At 40.8% G+C, this 25,153-nt stretch overlaps 2 protein-coding genes across 4 annotated transcripts in view; both read right to left on the bottom strand.

Moving 5' to 3' along the window:
• The window catches only part of znf385b (zinc finger protein 385B), a 44,401-nt gene extending 36,192 nt beyond the window's left edge, over window positions 1-8,209 (bottom strand). For 2 of the 3 annotated variants that reach the window (XM_035175246.2, XM_035175249.2), the window contains exons 1-2: window positions 7,950-8,209; window positions 6,308-6,377 (exon numbers count right to left, since the gene is read on the bottom strand). The gene's annotated coding sequence lies outside the window, so the exon portion shown is untranslated. The remainder of the gene's footprint in view (window positions 1-6,307; window positions 6,378-7,949) is intronic. The other variant, XM_035175247.2, reaches the window with a different exon arrangement.
• A 5,916-nt stretch (window positions 8,210-14,125) lies between these two features.
• cwc22 (CWC22 spliceosome associated protein homolog) lies at window positions 14,126-24,932 on the bottom strand. Its single transcript, XM_035175141.2, has 20 exons — window positions 24,827-24,932; window positions 23,698-23,754; window positions 23,375-23,598; window positions 22,854-23,104; window positions 21,850-22,098; window positions 21,556-21,684; window positions 21,213-21,381; window positions 20,866-20,919; window positions 20,625-20,760; window positions 20,260-20,466; window positions 20,117-20,179; window positions 19,931-20,026; window positions 19,532-19,613; window positions 18,970-19,030; window positions 16,639-16,716; window positions 16,107-16,259; window positions 15,836-15,963; window positions 15,627-15,728; window positions 15,161-15,333; window positions 14,126-14,872 (listed from the first exon to the last, which is right to left on the bottom strand). The coding sequence occupies exons 2-20, from the start codon at window positions 23,750-23,752 to the stop codon at window positions 14,370-14,372; spliced, it is 2,913 nt and encodes a 970-aa protein (XP_035031032.1). The 5' UTR covers window positions 23,753-23,754; window positions 24,827-24,932; the 3' UTR covers window positions 14,126-14,369.
• Window positions 24,933-25,153: the final 221 nt, after the last annotated feature.

Genomic DNA, 25,153 nt, shown 5'->3' with positions numbered 1-25,153 from the left:
CTTATCGTATAATGGTAGTTCCAATCACAATAGATATTAAGAATCTTATTGTCAAAAGTGAAAAATGTGCAGACCAACAGTCCTTGCATCATAGCAAGAAAAATGCAAGAAAAGACAATGCTTGTAGAGTCGTAGTTAGAGACATCTGTTCCTCAGGTGAGAAAACATGTTCAGTATGACGCAGATAAAGTAGCTTTAGTGTTTTCTGATACAGGACATTAATGTCACTGTTGAGTCTAATGCTCGGGCAAAATGTTTGGATGATTTAAATTAATTTGACACCCTAGAGACATGAATTGAGGGGTAGCCTGAAGTGTCCTTGAGATGTTCCTGTTGAACATGTGACCCGACACAATGGCCTATGTGTGTTGCCCTTGAACCAGACCCAGCCCGAGCAAATACATTCCGTAGACTGGACATAAAGATGGACGACGTGTCTCCATTTCTTCCCACTATCCAGAAATGAAGCCAAATATCACGGACAGGAACGCTGCCATCTTGCATTGATGATACCATTTGGAGCCAGAGTCCGAGCAGTATAACGATCTGGGGATGAAGCTGTGGTATCGAGGTCATGCCGACACACACGCTTGACCAATCGTGAATCAGTCTCAGCTGTAAATCCTTATCTATCTATATATCTATATATAAATATAGCATCAAATAACAAATTCTAACCGAACTGAACGACAGAAACCATCTTTGAGAAAAATTTGGTTGACGTGTACTTTGACTCTTTAGTGGGCTCCATGTCCCACCCACTAACATGGATGATACAGGGTTAATGACTTGTGCTGCAGCCAGCCTCCAAGGAGCGATCAAGATGCTTTGGGGAGCCGTCATGTCGTCCATCTTTACACACGTGACCAACTATCTTCACACATGCAGCATACTAATACTGGGTAGTTCCTCCTTCTGCTCTAAACACAGCCTCACTTCCTTGGGACGTAGATTCCTCGAGATATTAGAGACTGCTCCATGTTGACATGAACACATGACATCATTACTGCAGATTCATCAGCTGCACATTCAGGCTGCAGATCTCACATCCCAAGAGTTCTGTTGTCTTCACCTCTGGAGAGCAAGGAGGCCATTGAAGTTCAATGAACTCAGTATCAAATTCATTTATTCTGTTTGAGACGCAAATGGTAATAAATGCAATTCAGCCATTGTTCATTTTGTTATTTCCTGCTGTGATGCTTTAAAATGCTGCTGCAGTTATAAAAGGCCTTTTGCATGAATAAGCAGGTGTGCACATGTTTCTAATAAAGTGCTCGGGGACTGTACGGTGATTTGATTTCAGGGAACGATAACAGCCCGAGTCCATATCCCCTTAATGTAACAAAATCTGGCTGCAATAACTAGATGAGAGCCCTGACTGTCCCATCTGTGTCTTTATCCACTCTGAATTATCTCAACTGTTGGAAATTTGGTCAAGGCATTATTGTCCCCTTCAGGAAGAAACCTAATCACACTGATGTAACGTGATCTTCTGACTTTAGAGTTATCTAGCACCTTCAAAATGTTATTTCTTCCAAAACCAAATATGTGCAAAGCTAAAGACATTTCCATCAGCCCCAGCGGCACGAGTAAACATGTTGACGTGCTGAAAGTTAAGCGTGGTAAACAACATGGCTGCTAAACATCAGCCCCCAGAACGTGGTGATCGGTATTCACAGAAGAAGATGAGGACTCTGAAGCATTAACCTGGCCCGAAAGGCGAGAGCCCCACTGTGACATCACTTCCTTCTCAACATGCTGACTCATCAAACATTCAACAGCCGTTCCACTCAACTAATGGAAGAAGGAACACGAGACAAACGCACAGAAACACACACCTTGCTGAGCAGGTGGACACACTGATTAGTTTCTGGTCTCTTTTAGACAAACTGAAGCCGACAGAGTGACACCACATGAGGACGGGGCTGGGGGATCATACAGAGTGAAGTTTCTGTGAAACTTAGTTTTCTGTGTGACTCGGTTTGACAGGCTTGATGTTTCTTGTCATTTTTCCTGCTGACACGCAGGAACTGTCTCTCTGACTCAACATCTGAGTCATGTCAGAGCTAAGCTGAGCAGCATCTGACAGCAAATCCTTTTCTTTACGTCTCTGGTCCTCTGTGCACACACTCTGTACCCACATCCCCCAAGAAAATCATTGGTTGTGATGAACACCAGATGGAGGAGAAGAGATTTAACATATTTTCACTCTGGATCATTTGTTCCTGTATGGACTGAAAAACAACCAGCCTAGTCTCTAAAGCTGCTTTCAGACCTGCACTGAACTCTGGAGGTTTTCCTGATGTCTCAGTCAGTTGCTCTGGACATTGATCGAGTGAGTCCGTGTGAGAATACGATTAAGAATATGTGCGGAAAAAATCCACAGCGAGCAAGATGTCGTTTCTAAAACAAGTCAGGCGCAAAAAACTTTAAGAATACAAATATCTCAGGATGAGAAAAAGAGGAGCCATACACATACAAGATGCAGACAAAGATGCCAACCTGGAGAGACGACGAGCAAAATACATTCAAGCAAAAACAAAAATGTAATTTCTGCAGCATAATTTATACGTCATGTCCTGCCTTTGGTCGTCACCCCTCGTCTGAATGTTCTGGACCTTTTCTGAATGTTTTCCGGAGTTTAAGTCACAGAAAACCTGTTTATTTTCCACCTTAATATCTGATTTTGCAGTTGAAGGTCCATGCGTAATGAATACAGCATTGTTATTTTTTTATTGTACTCAGATCAGGGAAACATCATGCACTTTGTTTCAAGTTTTAATTCTAACCCCAACCACCATCTTTCTCTCACCTTTACAAAGCTCTTCTGTTGCCTAAACCACAGACAGGACTCTAGATGAGAACCCTGATCTCTGATGTAACTGATGTAAAAATAGCGCTTCATGTTATTAAAAATGAAGATTATATTTACAGCACATTTCCTGTCAAACATATTTGGTGTTTAGTTGTATAGAAGTGTAATTTGTAGGAGACATCGTGGTCTGAGTGTCTGCTGCCTCACAGGTTCAACTCCAACTTCCTGCGGCCTCCCAACTGATGACACAGTTTAAGTGTGTGTGTATGTGTGTCAGTGTGACCTTCACAACCTCAGTGTGTGTGTGTGTGTGTGTGTGTGTGTGTGTGTGTGTGTGTGTGTGTGTGTGTGTGTGTGTGTGTGTGTTTGTTTGTGTGTGTGTGTGTAATACCTCAGAGACATGAGTCGTAAGGAAACACTTCATCACTGCCGTCCTATTTACACACACTTTGTCTTTTACACACTCATAGTCGACTTTTTTTCTCTCTCTCTCTCTCTCTCTCTCTCTCTCTCTCTCTCTCTCTCTCTCTCTCTCTCTCTCTCTCTCTCTCTCTCAGATCGCCGAAGGGCCAATAATTGTGTTTTTGATGATAATCATCCAATCACATTTCATTAAAGTCATCACTTCCTCTTTGTCACATGATGGGAAAGTAATTAATAGTTCCTGAGAACACGGGGAGCAGCTGCACACACACACACACACACACACACACACACACACACACACACACACACACACACACACACACACGCACACACAGGTAGCTCCATAAATCACAGCAGACAGAATGGGAGTAATGAGGGGTGGGTACCTGTTAGTGCTCTGTACTGTAGACGGCACCTACTGCCACACACACACACACACTCGCACATACAGTACTCCACACACTGCAGTACTCTGAGTATTACTGCTACAGTGACACCTCTGGGTGAAAGTACAGGTGTTATACACAGTTGTTAACACAAGTAGAGTGTGTCAACAACAAAATCGCAGAGCAAGCACCAGAAATAGGTTCTACCTGTTATAAACTGTAGCTGCTGTGAACGGTAAACTCATCAGGCCAACGATGCAGGAGGTTTCTGCCTCTATTAATTAAATAGACAATAATGTTCCACCTCTTTTAACAGAACTGCAATAAAGATGTTACAATGAGCTCATGTCTCACTCTCTCTCTCACACAACACACACACACACACATTAAGAAACAACAATTCTGCTAGCTTGTGTGTGTGTGTGTGTGTGTGTGTGTGTGTGTGTGTGTGTGTGTGTGTGTGTGTGTGTGTGTGCGTGTGTGCATGTGTGCATGTGTGAGAGTGAGTTTTCTCTGTAGGTTTTCCAAAGTAATCTGTCCTGACGTAACAACATGCTGCTTCTCAATCTGCCCACTGCTGGAGTCCTGGCACACACACACACACACACACTGTGTTTAGTAATGTTGTCATGCTCTATAAATAGGTAAAATTGATTTGTGTGGAGGAGAACAGTGTTACAGTTGGATACATTTATCTTTACTGTACTGAACAATGTAAACTAACAGGCTGTAGTTAAACAATACACAGAGGTTTAACTAGTCCTAATGTCCCTAAAAAGCTTGTTATTGTCTAAAATAAAGTTAGTACAGGTAAGTATTGTTTGACAACTAGTGAGTAGTAGTGGGTATGAAATTCAACAGCAGGTTAATATGGTTGAGTTAAAACTGTTTAACAGCAGGTTAGTTAGGCCTAACATATTGTTCCTACAGAACAGCAGCTGGTTAATACACTCTACCAGCAGGTTAACATGGTTTAACAGCAGGTCAGGATGGTCGAACAACTAGTTAACAATCTAGTATGTTGTTTTTAGTGCTGATTTAACTGTTTTTTACCAGATGCTGCAGCGTCAGTGTGTTCACCTACATTCACGTGTTTACTTCACCTCACCTCCTCACTCCACCTTCCACTGTCCGGTACTCTCACAGAGACGCAGACTGATAACCAGGTAATACTAACTAGTTGTTATGGTTTAACAGCAGACCGGTGACTGGTTCTGTCCTCTGATTGGACGTTTGTCTCAGTGTGAACGTGCCCTTGTCAGTTTCCCTCTTCGGCTTTAATTAAGTAGATTTGTGTTAATTAGACTCTTAGAAGCCTGAGACATAACTTAGGTAGGAAGGAAGGAAGGAAGGAAGGAAGGAAGGAAGGAAGGAAGGAAGGAAGGAAGGAAGGAAGGAAGGAAGGTACAAACGAACAAACGGTAGAGGTGGATTTCATACAGTATGAGCAGTATGGGCAACTGGGGCGATGGCAGCACCAAGTTTTCAGGTCACAAAGGAAAAGGAGGATAAAGGTGCAATGGTGTAGAGGTAGAGAAGGAAGGGATGAGAAAGGAAATAAGAGAAGTAGATGAGCAAGTATAGGAGAAGAAAGGAGCAGGTATTTCAGGGGCAAGTGAAAGTGGAGAAAAATTAGGGCAGTGAAGAAAAGAAAGGAAGGAAAGGGAAAGGAACGGGTCTGTCATTTCGTCACCTAAGTGAAAATTAACATCTCCATGACAGAAAGAGAGAGAGAGACAGAACGACTGTGGATGATTTGGATTGTGCGTGCGTTAATGTGTGTGTGTGCGTGCGCGCGTGTGTGTGTGTGTGTGTGTGTGTGTGTGTGTGTGTGTGTGTGTGTGTGTGTGTGTGTGTGTGTTGTGGCTTTGTAACGGATTATCTGACAATAATGAAGCATGTTCAATACACACACGAGATTAAACCGTCTGTATGTCTCAAGCTCAGTCCTGATTAAAAAAAAACCACACAGGTTTTATATTTCGTTACAGTTTTATAATGTAATTTATTAATAAACACAGATGAAACCAAACCACGTGAAACTGATTGTTGCACAGTGAATAGACGAACAGAACACATTACGAGATGCCCATCACAACTTCCTACAGCCCATAGTGACCTCATCACATGTCTGATGAACAGTTCAAAACGCAAATATTTTTCTATTTACTTTGATGTGAGACAATAAAAAGCAGCAGATCCTCCAGTTTGTGAATGGGGAACCATCTTATGTTTGGATTTTCGCTTGAAAAGTGACTCAAACTATCAAAACAATTACTGTTTAGGTTTATGTGGATTTGTTAATAGACAAATTATATCCAATTTATATGTGCAACTATAAGATAAACTGAAAAAATATGATAAAATTCACAGAGTGAAACAGAGAGGTCAATAAGAACAAACTGGTGCAGCGGTGGAAGCAAAATAACAAACCTTTACTTAAGATAAACTAGTAATCCAATAAATTCTCTATTACAAGTAATGTCGTCTGACCTTGCCACTCGAGCCAATCACGGTTCAGACAGTTCTCATGTGTGACGGTGCAACAAGCAAATGCTGTCAGATCAAGAGCATCCATCTTCAGAAACCTCCTCCAGACTCCTCTCCTAACACGTCTAACATCCCAGCATGCAGTGGACTTCTTTACTCCATCTTCTACACTTCAGATCTGGCTACTTACTTCAGGGTCTCCTCCTGTACTCAAGCTTTAGTGTGGTCCTCCAGGTGGAAGTCACTTTGGGTAAAAGCATCTGTCAAATGAGTAAATGTGAACGTAAATATGTTGCTTCACAGAGGCCGCAATGTTTTTTATATATTCTACAAACCTTTAGTCAATTTAATCTTTGACAATACAACAAACGTTACAGCTCATCATATTTTTTAATATGTAAAATATTAGTAGAGTGTATAGTGAAATCTTCAAGTAAAGTACCTCTGATTTGTAACTAAGTATAGTACTCGAGTAAATGTAGTTACTTTCCACCTCCAAATCAGCTTAAAAAGTATGATTCCTTGATATATGTTTAACAACCCAAAAGTATATAGTTAAATTTAGCTCCACTTAACTTACACAATACTGCACAAGTATCATTACATAATATAACATAACACTTAGAGTGTCCACTTTTCTGCAGCATCGCTACATTTTCCTTTAATATTCAATGTACATTTTACTGGTAATATTTATGTATTTTAACTATTGGAGTATTTTTATTTAAAGATCTGAATATTCCATCACTGTTTCAGTACCGTTTTAAGGTATTTTCCTTGATTGTTTTCTTTTTATATTAAAACCCTTATACGTTTAAGGACTTTTTACTGATTAATTACTGAAATACATTACACAAAAATCTGATAATTGCTAATATTACATATCTTACTGAAAATGTACTTGTAATAGAGTATTTTTCAGAAGTGTAATGTAACTATACACATTGTGTTTTAACCTCTTGATTTAATTCTTAGATTACAGTGAACTGAACTAAGTCACATCCCTCACTATAGTTTCTTACAATTAATTAATTAATCGAAAAACCAGCATATTATTCCATAATGAAGATGATCATTGTCATTATATAAAATAGATTTCAGCTCCACCTCAACCAACTAAAAAACCAACTAAAAAAGTAAATCTCTGCTTAAACAGATTCAGTTTATGACGGACAAATACATAAATTCATTTGTCGAAGCTGCCAGAGGCCTTTTAAATCATGTATTCTAAATTATTGAGATCCTGCAGTTTTTTTAATTTGCATTTTAATGCTATATTAAGTCTTTTATATTGTATTTATTCTTTTATGTTTGGCTAAATGTTTCTGTCCAATGGGCACAATAAAGACATACTGATAGTAAATTCACTCCACAACCTTGCTGAAACTTAGCAGTACATTTCCCTGATAATACCTGTGTACTTTTACTGCAGTAACATGTCTACACTGAGGTTATTGCTCTTTTTTTCTACCAACTCGGTGATTTTCAGTGTTTTTACTTGAGAAAAAAAATCGCTGGCTGTTTCTGGAAGACTCAGTAAAATTCATCCGAAGAAACTGATGTTGGATCATCAGAGACACAAAGTACAGACTCACAGATCTGATCAAATATAAAGACAGACAGACATTAAAAAGTAAGTCTGGTTTTTCTCTGAGTGGCAGGAGGAGGCTGGGGATGATCCGGGCAGAAGCAGCGGACAGACGGTCGTGCGTCTGTGGAGTTCCGCTGCTGGAGCTCCGTCTGTTTCCCGAGCGTCAACCACATCAGGAGAAAAGAGAGAAGAAGTGAAGGAGCAGGAGGAGAAGAGGAGGAAGAGGAGGAAGGTGACTTACCGGAGTAGGAGGAGGAGATGGATGGATGAAGAAAGTAGAGTCCTGTTGGTTTTGAACTCCGCTCACACCTTCTGTCAGCAGCCGATCACTGACCAATGATGATCAATATACTGCACGAGACTGTCAGTGTGTGGGTCAGCGCGCGACTTTGATTGATTGGTCATCGATCATCCGTCAGGTATCAAACACTGATCAACTCTGAGAGGAGCAGAGGAGAGAACCGCGCGCCCTGCGACGCACCGAGAGGAGCGGTGCAGGGCGCATGCGCACACACACACACACACACACACACACACACACACACACACACACACACACACACACACACACACACACACAAACACGCACACAAAAACACGCACACACAAACAGAGAGAGACAGAGAGAATGAGAGAGAGAGAGAGAGGAAAGAGCGAAAGACAGAAAAGAGAGAGAGACAGAGAGAGAAAGAAAAAAAAAGAGAGAGAGAGACAGCTGGGAGAGAGAGAGGAAGAAAGAGGGAGAGAAAGAAAAAGAGAGAAAGAGATAGGGAGAGAGAGACAGAGAGAAAGAAGAAGGAGTTAAATAGAGAGAGACAGAGAAGGAAGCTTAAATTACATCCAATAAAAATAAAAGAATCACAGTTGGATGGATGGATGTGTGTGTGTGTGCGTGTGTGTGTGTGTGTGTGTGTGTGTGTGTGTGTGTGTGTGTGTGTGTGTGTGTGTGTGTGTGTGTGTGTGTGTGTGTGTGTGTGTGTGTGTGAGCACCAGGTTCTGGTTGATTCATTTCCAGGTTTTTTGTTGGCAAAAAAAACCTATAAAAATCTATTTAAAACTGTAAATGCTGGCTGCAACACACACACACACAGAGGCTGTTCAGTGTGTGTGTGTGTGTGTGTGTGTGTGTGTGTGTGTGTGTGTGCGTGCGTGCGTGCGTGTGTGTATTTACTGTCAACTCACCTGTCCGAGCTGTGCGCAGGTGTCAGGTTAAAGGATCATTTCAGTTTCCTTGAGTCAGTTCTGCACTGATGAGCTCTGAGCTGTGGATCAGGTGAGTTCAACTCAGCTTTGTGCAGATGATGAGACACAGACATAAACAACGCCCACACCTCCTGTATAAGAGCAAGAGCCACAGAGAGAGACATAAAACAATTGTTGCTTTTTGTTTGTAGTTGGTGTTTGGTCATTTTGTCTCGCATTGTGTCTCTTTGCAGTTATTTTGAGAGGAGAGAGTATACTATACTAATAATAGTGATAGTTCTAACATTGCGTCTGTAAACACAGTAAAAAATCTGGCCTGTGATTTCAAAGTATATCCTTCAACACATTCACATTTTTATGTATTTTATTTATCAATTACTCATAGATTCTTCAGTCGAAGAGTTCAGACAGACAGACAGACAGACAGGCGGACAGACAGGCGGAGGGTAACATCATGTCAAAGAGCTGAGACATTTCACACTGCTGCTCTGAGAGAGAAATCTCTGTTTGTCTCTCTCTCTCTCAGCTTTAACAAACCTGAAGCCTGGTGAAAACTCCTGTCTGGTGATATTTTTCATTTTTCTAATTGTCGACAAATACAGTGACTCGTACCAACAATAATCTGAACATACCAGGCATTTTCTCTGCAGCCAAAGTTTGATATATCTTCTAATTCCACTGCGCCACGGAGCTCCATCACTGTCCACACACATTCATGAACACACAGACACACACACTTTGGTCCAATCCCACAAACACTGTCCTGCTGCCATTAACGCACCAAATAAGGATTAATCTGCAAACTGAAAATATTGTCCCCAACAAATGCACCCATGCAGTCACCCAGCTGTTTCAGGAAATCATCAGGAAATAATAACTGGACTGAATCTGCGGGATGATATATCGACGAAAGTTAGTTTGTTTGGTTGTATGTTAAATAAATAAAGATAGAGAGGTTTCTAGTTTGTTTTTCAACTGTAATATAATTTCCTGCAGTTTGAAAACCAAATATTGGAAACTTCAGCAAAGATCTTATTTTATGTGTAGAAAATACATTTTGCAGCTATAGCATTGTTGAAATATTTTTATTAACGCTGAAATATAGACTTGTATACTACTACAAAAATCCTGTTTCAGTCAGGCTTCAGTTTTTTCTAAGATTGATTGACAACAAAACAAATACAGAATTTAATGTTTCTGATTCAAGACAATTTCAGATTTATTTACGAACCTACGGAGAATAATCTGAATTTAGTGTCTTTCAGTTTAGTGATTGTTGGCCACAATGTGTTTGCTCTGGTTAACTCACCGCTCTCGTAGCATCACTTTTGTCTGCAGTAGAGAAACAAGCTGCTGTGCACGAGCCGCTCAGCACCAAACAGCAGACAGACACAAAGAAGCAGGTGGAGACCAAACTGGAGCTAAAACAGAGAGAATGTTGGGCCTTAGATTCATCACATGGACACAAACACAACTCCATACGTCCAAATGAATTATGGTTAATCACGTCCTATAATTTACAACACTTCTCATTGTCTGACGCTTTCATATACTGTACATTTACAGTACTGAAGTTCTTGTTTACACTGCTGGAAATATTCAAGTCCAAAGGTAAGGAAAATAACTAAACTCAGGATTTAGGCAAAAGAAAATATGAATTATTGATATCTTGTATTATTTTATTAACAACTTCCCAAAATTCAGCCAATAAAACAAAATGTGTGGTGTATTCAACAGTATGTTTCCAATAATGAAGCCCATCTTACAGGGTGCTGCATGGCCCATGTGTTAGATATGAGCATTTTACTTAACGCACACCCAGCCCCACCCCCATCCTCTATTTGGGCCTTGCTGCGGTTTCCCAGAGTTCATTGCAGCTCCAAGGTCCCAATGGGTCTGTTCCTCCATTTGCTGCCGCAGCAGACCAATTGGACTCCTTTGCTGCTCAGGACATCCAACCAATCAGAGTCGAGTACTGCAGCGACCCACTTACACTCACACATGCCCATAACGTGCACTAACACACACGCAGGCATCTCCCCCTCTCACCTTGAACATCATATCAAGGTTGTACAAGGATACAGCCATGAGAGTGTGTGTGTGTGTGTGTGTGTGTGTGAGTGGGTGGGTGTGTGGGTGGGTGTATGCTGGGAGCTTGAAGACAGGAATAACCAGAACAAACATACACACAGTGAATAAATAAACAAGTTTGGTGCACACTTGCTGTTGGAAGGAAGAATAGGTGGAAGGACGGATGATGAATGGATGGATAGATGGATGGATGGAAGGATGGATGATGGATGGATGGATGGTTGGATGGATGGATGGATGGATGCATGGATGATGGATGATGGATCACGGATCATGGATGATGGATGGAAGAATGGATGGAAGGATGGATGGAAGGATGGATGGAAGGATGGATAATGGATGGATGGAAGGCTGGCTGGCTGGATGGACAAGATGTGATCATGTAATAAATTAAAGTTGAGCAGTCCTTCTCTCTCCTGTGCCATTGTACAGAACTGATCAGTTTGATGCTACAGCCATGGTCAATTAGCTTAGCTTAGCATAAAGACTGGAAACAGCTTGGCTATGTCCAAATGTACCTTCTCTGAATTTCAATTATCACACGTTAAACCTCCTTTGTTTAATTTATACAACCAGCTGTGGTTTCCAAGGGGGTCGACATTTCTTTCAGCTGCTGTACGATAACAATTTGAGCTACAAACCTGTAACTACCAATGTGTAGCTGAAATAATGTGGATTCAGTTGGGAATCAACAGTTTATATATTTCTAACATTACGGATTTGATGCAGAATTTAACGGGACTGTTGGGCCTAGGTGGAGGAACCTTTCGAGTAGCTGTGGCTGGGGGAGCTATAGGGAGTTTTATCAGGGACAGCAGCAGCTAAATACACAAATTATATTATAACTATATAACTAATATTATATGCATGTCTTGTTACAGTTACAGACACAAATCACTTGTTCATGCAGTCTAAACGCCACAAAACACTGTGTGTCACAGGGGAGACTCACAACATTCATAGTTGTTCTTTCAGGTCAGCGGCGACCCAGACTTTTAGTGTGCGGTGAAGCGACCTCATGATAATGTAGGAGAGAGAGACGGAGCCAAAGTTAACTTCCACCTCACTAATCACAGGAGCACGTGGAGAAAACCAGGCAGGTGAGAAAGCTCAGACACGGAGGAGACGTCGGTGAAGTGCACACGTCAGCAGATTCTGAGGCGACACCATCACAGGAGACGTTTACTGTCAACAAAACACAACCTAGGTTTTTCAGTTCAAAGAGATAAAACCTGAAACTGAGGAGACTTTACAAGCACAGGATAAATGCTCAGTACATACCTGTGGTATGCAGCAGGGTGGAAAGTAACACAGTACATTGAGTTAAGTCTATACTATATTTCAAAGACTATACGTTTTACTTCCGATGGTAAGATGCTAAACAGTTTATTAGATTAAAGAGTTTAAATAGGTAAAGTAAAGTGGCATCGTGAGGGAGGAATTTCCAGAAGCTGGTAAAGGAATAAAGTCATCTTTTGCTTATAAACCCTTTATAAATTTAACCTAATCAGAAAGTGGAACTTAATTTTGGAAGAATCCTATAATCTGCTCCTACAATAAAACACATGGTCCCGTGCACAAAATCAAGTCTTTAAAGTTGTATGGTCTTAACTTAATGTAGAAAAACTCTGATATAAGAATTTTCCAACATGTTTTTAATGCAGCTTCTGTATTTTCTCAAAATGTTTCATTTCTCCCAGTCCTTGTGCAGAAACCTGCCTCATTTCGTTTTTTAATCAGCTTAATCCAACAGTAAAAACCTGTTAAATTAAATCCTTACTAAAATTAGTTTGGGGTTGTTGCAGCCAAATAGTAAATATAAAATCGATTAAATTTACTCAGCAAAGCCACTAATTACACATGTAAGAATCTGTAATGAAAGTTGTGAATATATGTGTAATGCAGCATCATCAAAGTAGCTTTTTCTGCAGGATGAGTACCTTCACATTTGGTATCTTCAGTACATTTAGTTGAAGAAAGTCTTGCTATTTTACAAAGGGTTTTTAAATGGATAACTTATACTTGTAGTTCATTAACTAGTGTTGTATTAACTAATTTTAATGAGGTTAAGAACCAGAGGTCGTCTTCCATCACTGGTACCAGAGGTTCCTCTGGTCGACACCTGTGAACAACTGGTTCTGTTGGTTTCACTGCTGTTTTCAGTTATGAACTCACATCTGCTTTAATACTAAAGGTTCTGCCACTGAAGCTTCGTGAGCTGAAACAGGACAAATGTGTGTGTGAGAGTATCATCTCAAGGATATTTTTTAACAGCTGCTTCCATCTGTTCAGGAGCCCAATGTCAACAGAAAATGATGTTTTTACAAATCCATCCTGAGGAAAACATGTTGACCACGACGTGGAAAACTATATAATAGATGTCAAGATATTTCAAACCCATAAATAACATTTTAATTAATGATTATTAGCACTATTATTAGCGCTGGTGTATTGTTTTGGCAACTATTTTGATGATTGATAAATATTTCAAGCTTTTATCAGACATGGTCTCAGGTTTTCATTCTTTTATATGGTTTATATGAAAATATATGGAATAAAACATTAATTTGACCATATTTTACCTCTAGTGGTTGGTAAATTAAATTTAATGTGTTGCATATATTCCTAAAACTTTTCACCTTTGCTCGTGTTTGCCATTTTTTTGTGTTTTCTTGGAATGTTTTGTTTATTTTCTGTAAGCTGCTATAATGTAAATTATGTATCTACCTTGATATAGTTCTAATAAAGGTTGAATTAATGAATGAATCAAGTTTTTAGGGTTTGGGGTTATCAACAGTTCATTTTCAGTTTTCTGTTGTTTCATTAGCCAAACTATTAACTGTTCAATCATGGAAATAATCATTAGCTGCATATTATTATTAATAAAACAAAGGTGGTTATATTTAACTGGAGTGAAGAGAAGTGACATAAGCAGGAGCAGCAGCTATAAGTAGAGAAGGAGGAGGCAGAGGTGAAGTTTGTATGAATCATATCTCACTAGAATATAAATATAAACTCAAACTCTCTGCCTGCTTTTACAACATTCACCAATATTATTGTTCCACTTCTTGGGATAAAAAAGAACAAACAGAGGTCACGAGATCTGGAAACAGTCGAAACAGATTAAAAAACATCTAAAGCAACTTTAATGTTTTTTTTCCTAATTTCATCAACAACAAAAATTAACAATAGAAAATACAGACCGACAGAAAGACGGGGAAAGAAAGATAGAGAGAGATGGGTCCCGAAACCTAAACAGCAGAGTGACAGGACGGGTCGAAGGAGAGAGGGATGACAGAGGGAAAAGATTCACTTCACTCTGTCATCAGTCCATCGCTGCTGCTTCAGGATGGAGGGATGAAGAGTTCTATCTCCTCCTCCTCTCCTCTCTCTCTCTGTTCTTGTCCCTGTTCTCTTTATTCCTCTCTCGCTCCCTCTCCCTCTTCTCCTCGGGCTCTCGCTCCCTCGCTCGCTCTCTCTCCCTATCCCTCCCTCTGTCTCCCTCTCGCTCCCTTTCTCCATCTCTTTGCCTGCCTTGAAAGTCCATTTTCCGTCTCCTGTCCTCTTCTTTTCGCTGCTGCTCCTCTTCCTCTGGTCTTTCGTCTCGTCTGCTCTGGTGGGTGCCCTCACGTGCACGCTCGTGTTCCTCCACCTCACGTGCACGCTCGTGTTCCTCCACCTCACGTGCACGGCCTCTCCCATGCTTCATTGCCTGCTTCTCATCGTTACTGTCATCCTCAGCTATCTTGTGTCTGCTTTGCTTCTTGTCAGAGCTTTTGTCCTTTTTCTTCTTGTCCTTCTCTTTCTTTTTCTTCGGCTCACTTGGTTCATTTCTCTTCTTCTTCTTCTTCCTGTGTTTGGCATCCGAGTCTGGAGAAGAAAATGAATAAATAATAACTGTTAACCCATCACTCTCTGACTTTTCTGTCCATTTCTGTGTAACCAGGGTTTCTTCAGATTCACCAAGTTAAATTTAAGAGCATTTTAATATCACTGAAAATACAATTTAATAATCGAAACCAACAAAAGTATGAAATCATTATAAGATCTACTTTCAGAACTTTTTCAAACACATTTTGGATGAGCACAGGATTTTATTACCCAGAATTCCTAACTGCCTTGCATACAATGAAATACAGAAAAAAAATACAGACGTACCCGAGCTGCTGCTGCTGGAGGAGGAGTCTGAATCGCTGGAGGAGTCTGAGGAGGAGGAGTCAGATGAGGAGGAAGAGGATGAAGAGGACGAGGAGGAGTCCGAGGATTCCACTTCCTGTCTCTGTGTCATGATAATCTTTGGAGCGTTCTTCAGATGTTCCCTCAACTCGTCCCTGAGAGAGAGAGGGAGAGAGACAATTATGTAGATATGAACTGAGACGAAACAGTGATGTTGATCAATGACTGTAACTGTAGACTCTTAAATTATAGCCAACAAAACAAAGACATGAACTCTGCAGTTTAGAAACCCTGTCACCTAACACCAGCGTTGAACGCTCTTTGTGGATAAATTCGAGAAAATCTCTAACCAGGTTCAGAATCCTGACTAATGCACATGGAATCAAATATTAAAACTATAATCTTTGTGTCCATATACTTTCGGCCACATTGTGTTTGTGTCTCTTACGTGAGTCCTCCCAGTCCGATGGAGGTGAAGAAGTTAATGGCGAAGCGAGTGTTCCTGGGATTATCACGAGGAAACAGACCTTCAAAGAACGGCTGCAGAGTCCTGGAACACACAGACGTTAAACATTAACACAATTTTGTTTTGTTTGTTTAATTCTTCATAACCAACAGGAAACACTCTCCAATCATCATGTGTGAGTGTGTTCATACTGGTCTTTGAGCCTCTGGTTGAGTCTGGGGAGCCCCATGTAGGCACAGAGCTCCTGGAAAAGGATCTTCACAAAGATCCTGCTGGACGACGTCGTGGTTTCCTCACTCATCCTGACACACTCCAACACCTGGTCGAGAGACATCCACCGGACACAGCATAGAGAGAGAGAGAGAATAAGAAAATTCAACTAGGGAGAAAAAACAACCTGAGTGTTAACCAGAGATTGGTTAGACTCTATTGAATTTAATGTGAGTAGGTGTGTACGCTTACACTCCAGGGAACAGAGTCTGTGTAGAGCAGGTGAGCGAACAGTCGGGCCACGTTCCTCAATTTGTTGGTTTCCAGTCGATGAATCGTGTCATACTGCTCCGCAAAAATACCCTCAAAACTTTCCATGTACTCTTTCTTTAGCAGACAGAACCTCTGCAAACACACACACACAAACAAAGTGTTATTTTTACGTTTTGCTTAAGATCAACATCAGAACTTGGCAGTAAGTTGTTTAATAGTTCTAAAATAAAACTCTTTACAGACATGCAGACTATACATAGAAACAGACAAATTGTGTTTCAGCAGAATTTCTAAAATGTAAATTCCAATTACTGAAAGCACCACAAACGAAGACTCAGACTATGTAATCTCAATATCCGGTCATATAAAAACAAAACTATCTATGACAGATACTAGAAGAGCGAAGAGAGAAAACGTGCTTTAAAAATAGGGTGAACGGACCCTTTGAAATGAGCCTCAGAATAATGTATGAGAATACCAGCAGAGGTGAGTGTGAGTGTGTGTGCCTCACCCCGGCCAGCAGACCGAAGAACTTCTCGTAGGTTCTCTGTTGAGCGCAGCAGTCCAGGATCATGTTACACAACTCTTTCTGTTAACACACACAAAGATCTTATTAATACAGAGGGTTATACATATCTACTTGTCACACATGTGAGACACTGTGGATCTTTTCTGCTGTGTCTTCTGAAGCTTAACGCTAGATCTTAACCACGATCTTAGGCTTCAGTGAAGGTTTGAAGTCACTGTTATGACTTCAAATTTTGGTCCAGATTGTGCAGGAAGAACCCAAAACTAAACAAACAGACACACAAAAAGATACTGAGCATTATATTTGTGCAGCTGTCGGTTTCTGCTGCCACCATCCTCCTCTTTCACCTCTTCTCGACTCATATTTTATGGCAAACAAGTTCCTGGTCGTCGTTCTTTTTGTTATGATTAGTGAACATGAGATTCTTCAGAAAAGTGTTGTCATTCGTGTCAGTGCGGCTGTTCAGTACGCCTGAGAGAAAAATGTGTTCAAGGGCAAACATCTTAAAAGGGTGTGTGTGTTTTCCAGCTGTTGTGTTGAGTGATTCAGTCCTGATGCTGATGAAACTGTCTGGCAAGGTCATCACCTCTGACCTAACACACACACAGTCACTCACACACACACACAGTCACACACACACAACGTTTTTTGATTTTCTGTCAAACAGCAAAGCAATTAAACAACCTGTTGTTTCAGCTGTTTAAACACAACATTCACATGCAGACTACAACACGTCTCCATGTTCTGATTTTATTTCTCATCATGTCCATCAGCAGCTCAGAAGGTCAACGTTCACAGAGATGACCTTGAGGCACAGAGTGAGGAGCTGAGAACGGGTGTTGATACTCTTCTCCACTGACTGTATTTGTCTGAACTGAGCGACAGGTGACGTGTTCTAATATTTACACCACTGTCACATGAAACTCTAGAGAAGGAAGAGGTGTACATTGTGTGACTGACACACAAGTTATTGAAGTTGTGAGATTGTCATCCTCATTGCTAGTAGACAGAAAATGAAAATAAAAATAAAAGTGGCTTTGCTCCACTTTCAAAGACGGTGAATGATTCTCAGCATTTCAATACCACGAAGAACAAGAAGAGTAAAGTAAACAGTAACAAGCTTAGTGATGAGCTTAAACCGTTTTTTAAAAAAAAAACTGCATTGGAATTAGTGAACTCTTCACTTCTTACCCCTTACAGCAGTAACACGGTTACTTCCAAACACGCTGAGCATACAATTTACCGACTACATCGCTCCTCCCCCTATCTTTCCCACCCATCTCTCCTCCCCTCCCCATTTTTCCTGCTCACCCCAACCGGTCGAGGCAGATGGTCGCCCGCGTCTGGTTCTAGAAGTTTCTTCCAGTTAATGAGAGTTTTTTCTCTCCACAGTCACCACAGTGCTGCTCATTGTGGGAACTGTTGAGTTTCTCTAAAAACGTTAAGATCTTGACCTTCTATGTAAAGAGCCTTGAGATAATGTATATTATGATTTGGCACTAAAAAAATTAATTAAAATTGAATTATTTTAAGGGGTTTCGGTTTACATAACATTACTGTTCACGTCATGTCCTAGATACTAGTGAATGTTAGCAGCTCCATCCTGCTCTTAATTGGTCTCCTGAGTCACTGAGCTGGCACAGGCACACGTAAGAGCCTCTGTTTGAAAAGGCTGTTGAAATTTCGTCAAAGTGAAAAAACACAATCGAAAGACACAAAATGGCCATAAAGAGACTTAAAACCAAAACTACAATTACTTGAGGACCCTGATGTCCATCGTCTCTGGGGTGGGTGAGAGGCCTTTTATCAGACTGTGCCACGGGGGCCATCTTGTCCGAAGTTTAGACCGACTCGAAACACAGAGCTGATTGTACTCTGACTCTGACACATGATGTTTCTCAAAGCTTTTTTTCTCCACAGGCTCACACACACAGCTGACCTGCAACTGTCAGCGTGGGAAACCAGCTATTATTGTAACATAACCTGACCTTAAGACCACATGAGTGCACACACAAAAACGTGAGCTATTAACAAGCAACACACACACAACCCACAGCAGCATGTTCACACTGATCTGGAAATAACCTTTTTCTAATGCTTTTTATCACCTCAAACTAAATCTCATCTGGAACCTTTAATTACAAAATTCTTAACTTGGGTATCAGCGCCACCTTCTGGTCAGAAATGTGCTTGGATCACACAGAGATGTGCTATTAATGAATAACTTGGTAAGTATCTTACATGTAGAGATATGGTATTCTAGCAATACAATCATTAATGTCATTGTATCAGTGTGTGTGTGTGTACACTCACCGTCTGGCTGTCAGGAAAGTCCATCTTGATCAGTTTGTGGGCACACTCCTCAAAGTCCAAACTACAGAAACAACCAGTCAGTCAGTAACTGTGAAATCCCTTCAATTAAAGCATGGTAAGTAGGCCACTCACACACACACACACACAGAAACACACACAGACACATCTTTAAATATTAGTCCAAGTTCATCAAATTTAGCAGGAGCTGTAAATAACTGCAAACACCCTCAGAGACAACTGAGTCACTGATCACTGTGTAATTTTAAGTGTGTGAGTGTGTGCGCATGTCTATCTATATTTATGAGGGCCAATTTTGGTTCAAAACCATCATTATGAGGACATTTTGAGTGGTCCTCACAAATTCAATGTGCTGTTTGAGGATTAAGACTTTGTTTTAGGGTTAGGGTCAGAATTAGGTTTAGGTTAGGGTAGGGCATTTTAGTTGTGACAGTTAAGGTTATGGTAAGGGACTAGGGAATGCATTATATCAATTAGGTTCCTCACAACTAGAGGCGTGAATGTGTGTGTGTGTGCGTGTGCGTGTGCGTGTGCACGTCTGTACCTGGACTGGATAGCGAGGTAGATGGTTCTTCTGAAAGCAACCAGGTTGACTTCAGTCTTATCGAAGATGGTGACCTTCTCATCTGAGACAAACAGAGACAGAGAAGATGATGGAAGATTTTGTTTGGCTTTTTGTGTATTATGTAAAAATATCAGATAATTATTATGACAGTGTAATATCACAAAATTAAAGTGATGCAACTAGGGAGCATCTTTTTGTTCCTGCCTTGTACACCCTTACCTTTCAAGCACCTCAGGTCAAGCAACACAGACTTAATGTTTAACATTTAAAACCCAGATGACATCACAAAAACATCATCAGTGTTTACTTTACAAAGCTTCGGCAGAGACGACATTGTGCATCTGTTTTCACAAGCTGAGAAGTAAAAACCTGTCTAACCTTCTCCGACTTCCTCGTTCTCTTCTTCCTCATCTTCATCTTCGTCGCTGCCGTCTCCTTCCTCTCCTGAATCGCTGCTGCCCTCGTCCAGGATGTCTGTTAGGTGGAGGTTGCGGTGGATTGGTTAAGATTGTGACGGAGGTGACAGCTTATGTGGCAAAGTGCAATGTTTAAGCACGTTCTGACCTCTTTTGATGGTTTTGTATTTCTCCTCGTTCTCCAGGAAGTCCGGGTCCAGCTTAAACACATCTGAGTGAACACAAACACACATGTTAGGATTAGCATGTACACACTTATTTGGGAAGACGGTTGTAGTCTCCAGCTCTTACTGATGATGTCCTCCAGGTTGTACTCATCGTCCAGTGGCAGCATGTGGGTGAACTGGTCGTCCTCCTCCACCAGGTCCAGGCCATCTGGGATCACTGGATGATCTTTGAAACCGTCCTTCCTGATGGCAAACATCACCTCAATCATGTACTGGACCCTCTTGTCGATGGCCGACTCGTGGAGGACGTTCCTGAGACGCTCAAATATGGCTGAAAAAAAGAGAAAGACAATTTTATTAGATTTTTTTCCTGATCAATTGTGCCGATACTTGCGATTTATGTTGGATTTTTTTGCCTCTTAAATAGAAAACTGATAACAAAGAAAAAAGTAGAAGATCCTCCAGTTTAATGTTGTAGCTGCTGTTTACCATTGATTCCTCTGGGGGAGACCTCGGTCAGTTTAAGTCCGCATTCTTTCAGAAAGGAGATGGTGACCTCGACACTGTCGTCTGTCGGACGCTCCAACAGCAGAGTGAGCATCTCCAGACACAAAACCTCATGGGCCTGAGGGCGAGAGAGAGAGAGAGAGAGAGAGAGAAAAAAAGGTAAAAACACTTCATAAGAGCTGAGCATCAATACTCAGACCTTCCATCAATGTTGGTAACTTACCACGTTCTGGTTGATGAGGTGAGCCACAAACTTTGAGGCTGTCAGGCACTGTAGCTAGAAAACCAAACAAAGACTGATTTTAATACATCACTGATACTAATACTGCTACTTTTCCCAGCTTCAGTCATAATACATCTTAAGATGAAAACACGATAGAGGTTAAAAAATAATTGGGAAGCATGAATCGACTCATTTCTGATGCAGATTTAAACACATCACCTCGCTTCAGTGTAATTTCTTGAAATGTGTATTTTACATTTTGAGCATGAATCCCTTATTATTGTGTATTAGCTCCAAGAAATTCATTCTCGACAGTCAGAGAGTTGAACGTGCAGTCAGACATGTACCTTGAGGTTGCGGCGGTAGCTCCTCCTGAAAGCTAAGATGAGACGCTTGAGGATCAGCTCTCCAATCTGAGGGAACTTGGAGTTGATAATGGCAACGACAGCGGCATAAACATGGGTGAAGGTGGGAGACGCTGCCTGAGCCTGCAGCACCGAGCGAGCCAGGAGACCCCTGAGGGGAGGGGGGAGTCAGTCAGACAAAACATGGCCTCCATTGTGTGACATAAGCATATAACAATTTAGAAACAATTAACCCTCAAATGTTATTGATGTTATATTAGTGATTTTTCTGTTTGAATATTGAGTGTAAACGTGCAGTTGTTTGAGAGTGTATGTTATTATTCACCTCCCCCTGATGATGTTCTCCTGCAGCAGCTCCTGGATGATGTTGACGATGTTCGACACGTTGACTTTGTTGATCAACCCGTTGATGGACTTCTTTAGAGCCTCCCAGCTCATCCTCTGATAGGCCAGGCTGCAGAGGAGGCGGGGCATCAGTGACCACACAAATTATAAATTATCGGATTAAATTAAGATTAAGTCAAGATTGTGGTAGCACATCTCAGATCAATCATCAGAACAGAGTCGATCCGAGCTGAGCAGAATGAGTTCGGTAAAAATGAAACAAACTCGCTCGTACCTGCTCTTGTCAGTGATTTGCTGCTGCATCATACGCAGCTTGGCGGGGGGAATGTAAGCGCCACCGGTCCTCGTCAGGATTGGGTCAATCTCCTCCTTCTTCTTCTTGACCGGCGGCTCATCTGACGCCACCGGCTCCTTGTCTGTCGGAGAGTCAGCAGAGCGGCCACGCCTCCTGTGATCCGATTCTGCATCTCGATTGGTCCACCGGCGACCGTTCCGGTCATCACGACGATCATCATAGCGATCTCTGCGTGGAACAGAAGGAGACAAAGATAATAGCAGACAAAATATTTTAAAAACACGTGTTACTACTTTCAAATCATGATTCACTTAAACAACCGTATTTTGCATGAAAGGTAAAAATGAATTTTCATTAAGCCCTACTCATAATTCTCTCGTAATGTTTGTCTTCTTCAATGTGAACTGTTTCATATCTGTGTTGTTAATAACACTCAGCTTGAATTTTATGAAAAAGAATAACTATTAACTTACTTTAAAGTAACTAAAACCAGATTTATTTCACAATAAAAAAATAACATTACATTTACAGGGCCATCTTTACAAAACAACTAAAACAGCACAGCTCAAAACTGTCAGGTGGTTTTAGTGGTTGGAATATCTTTATGTTTATTAGTGCAGCAAAGTATCAGAGGTAAAGAGACACTGTTCTCTGAGAAGTAATTGCTTTAATATCAGGTGTATTATCATCTTATTAAATAAATCAGTTATTTGAACTTTGAGCATTTTCAGCCTGTGTCAGTTTTATTTTATGTTAATTTTCATTATGTTTTGTATTTATGTATTTACACATGTTTAATGTTTAATTGAGTGTCTAGTGATTTTTATAAATATATATGGACAAGTATGTGTAGGGTTTTGATTGAAAAAGGGGTTTTCATGACCCAGTTTCACTACATCATTATGAGATATATATCCACTAAATCACAAAATGGTTACAAGCCAATCGCAAGCTATGAGGCTCTGTGTGTTTGTGTGTGTTACCTAGCATAGCGTCCTCTGTCGTAGCGCTCCCGGTCTCTCTCCCTCTCTCTGGACCTGGATCTGTCTCGTCCCCTGGAACCAGATCTGTCTCTCCCTCTGGACCTTGACCTGGATCTATCTCTGGACCTTGACCTGGATCTGTCTCTTTCTCTGGACCTTGACCTGGATCTGTCTCGTTCTCTGGATTTGGATCTGGATCCGTGGGATCTAGATCTGGATCGATCTTGCTCTTTGGACCTGGATCTGGATCTCTGAAACAAACAAACAAACAAACAAAAAAAAGAGTGTGAGTAGTGTGTCTCTCCATCTTCATGTTAAAATGATCTGTATCAATCTGAATGCAGGATGAATTGGACATGTCACTCTGTACATCAAGTACAAGTTTGTACCTAGAGTGAATATCTGTGGGTATTTGGATTTGGGTCGGACGAAACAAGATACTTCAAAATGTCACGGTTGTTGGTAGTAACCAGTGCATTTAAATACATAAAATTACAGTAAAAACCTTAGTCTGAGCTTACTTTGATCTGGGCCACGCTGCTCCTGAGCTTCCTCAGCGTCCCATTATGTTGATCATCTTCATCACTGCTGGTGCTGTCGTCTGAGCTGCTGGAGGCCGGGCTCCCAGAGGGGCTGCGGCCTGCAGGACTGGCCTGAGGGGAGGGCCTGTCTTTGGGGCTCTTCTCCACCAAGTCGGCCTGTTGGGGCTTCACTGCTGCTGGACTGGACTCATCTTCTGACGATCCTGAAGACAACACATGAAGATGAATGTTAAAACTACAGCTACTAAGTAGTACTTATACTGATACTACAAAAACAAAAAGTAGTAGCAGGTTTTACTCACCACTGTGTTCCTTCTGTGCAGGATTGGGACTTTGACTTCTGCCTGGAGAGTCCATACCTTAAAAACACACACGTTCTCATTATGACAGAAAGGCGTAAGAGTCACTTAGGGCTGCAGAGAAGGATTATTTACATTAGCAGTTTCCAGATTAATTAATTGAACCATAACAGAAAAATATACTCATTAAAAAAACCAAGCTGGTTTTGAATTATCTACTTCGTTTTTCATCATTAGAGAAAAACAGCAAACATTCAAACTTGTGGAGCAGGAAACTTCTTTTGCAAAATGATTCAAATGACTGTTTATAAAAAAAAGTACATTGTTGTGGATCTGCTAATTTCATCCCTACACCCATCATATGTCAAATCATACGTAAAGAGAAACATGATTCTGATGATAGTAACATAAAGTCATCTTCTACATTCTACAAATTCTGAGATCACTTTCTATTTTTCCTATTGACCATTAATCCTATGAAAACCTGAATTTGATTTGTACATAAAAGTCTGTGTCTCAGTATTTAGATTTTCTTACCGTGTCTGTGATAGTGACGATCATTTAAAATAAACAACATACAAACATTTATTAAAGCAGAACATTATCCAAATGAAATGCTTGAAATTCATCTGCTAATTTCTGTCGTTCAAATGAGCATTTGCTCGGTTCAAACTCTGGTTGTTTAACATTTTCACGGTGTTGGTCTGAACCTCATCTGAGAAACGGATAAATCATACGTCTACAAATATTATACAGAGGATCTCAGCTCTTGTTTCAAACTTTAAAAGACAGTTTTTGTTTCTCTGTAGCAAACCTCGAGCAACACGTATCACAACACTAAGAAACCGGAAGCTGCTCCTACGTGTACATTTATAATGTACAAGTTACTTTAGAGAAGTTATGTAGATAATAATATGACGCGAGAGAACAAAACCATTTCCACCGACCGACAAACGTCTCAGTCGTATCGCCATGTGTGTTTGGATGATGTAGTTAGCTAACCTGCTAATGCTACATCGACTCTGCCCAGTTAAAGTGTTCAAAAGCAGGAAGTGAAAGACATCAAACGTATTTTTCATCGACAATATATTTCTGCTACATCCAGTTTTTTTACGTTTTAATCTCCTCTCACCGTTTTGTTCCCGGACTTTTTGTCCCTCCGTCAAATCAGAGTCTTTTTAGTGGCGGCGATATCCGAGAAATGCTGCCGGGTCAGGTGCAGCTTCCGGATTTCACAATAAAAGTTTGAAAGGTGATGACTGTTTCGGTATCGGTCTCTAGCGGTGATGATAATAACTACCTCCTCACTGCCCGAGCATCTTGTTGGTGATCCGCTTGTTTATCAGTTTAGGAGAGAAAAACATATGGTGTGATGATGGAGGGCAGGATGTCAATTCATTATATATACAAGCAGTGTCCCACAGGAACTATCAACAGAGAAAATAAGAAGAGATGGTTC

Source organism: Hippoglossus stenolepis, chromosome 13 (genome assembly GCF_022539355.2).
Source record: "Hippoglossus stenolepis isolate QCI-W04-F060 chromosome 13, HSTE1.2, whole genome shotgun sequence".
In the NCBI taxonomy this organism is placed as follows: domain Eukaryota; kingdom Metazoa; phylum Chordata; class Actinopteri; order Pleuronectiformes; family Pleuronectidae; genus Hippoglossus; species Hippoglossus stenolepis.
Note: the sequence above shows the minus strand (reverse complement) of the source record. Positions and strands in the feature narration are given on the sequence as shown.

Excerpts from the sequence above, each read along its gene's own strand:
- cwc22 (XM_035175141.2), bottom strand. The coding sequence starts at position 23,752 with ATGGACTCTCCAGGCAGAAGTCAAAGTCCCAATCCTGCACAGAAGGAA. Across the intron at positions 23,105-23,374 it reads GCAGCGTGGCCCAGATCAAA|AGATCCAGATCCAGGTCCAA; the intron begins GTAAGCTCAGAC and ends TGTTTGTTTCAG. Across the intron at positions 19,614-19,930 it reads GAACGAGGAAGTCGGAGAAG|ATGAGAAGGTCACCATCTTC; the intron begins GTTAGACAGGTT and ends TGTTTGTCTCAG.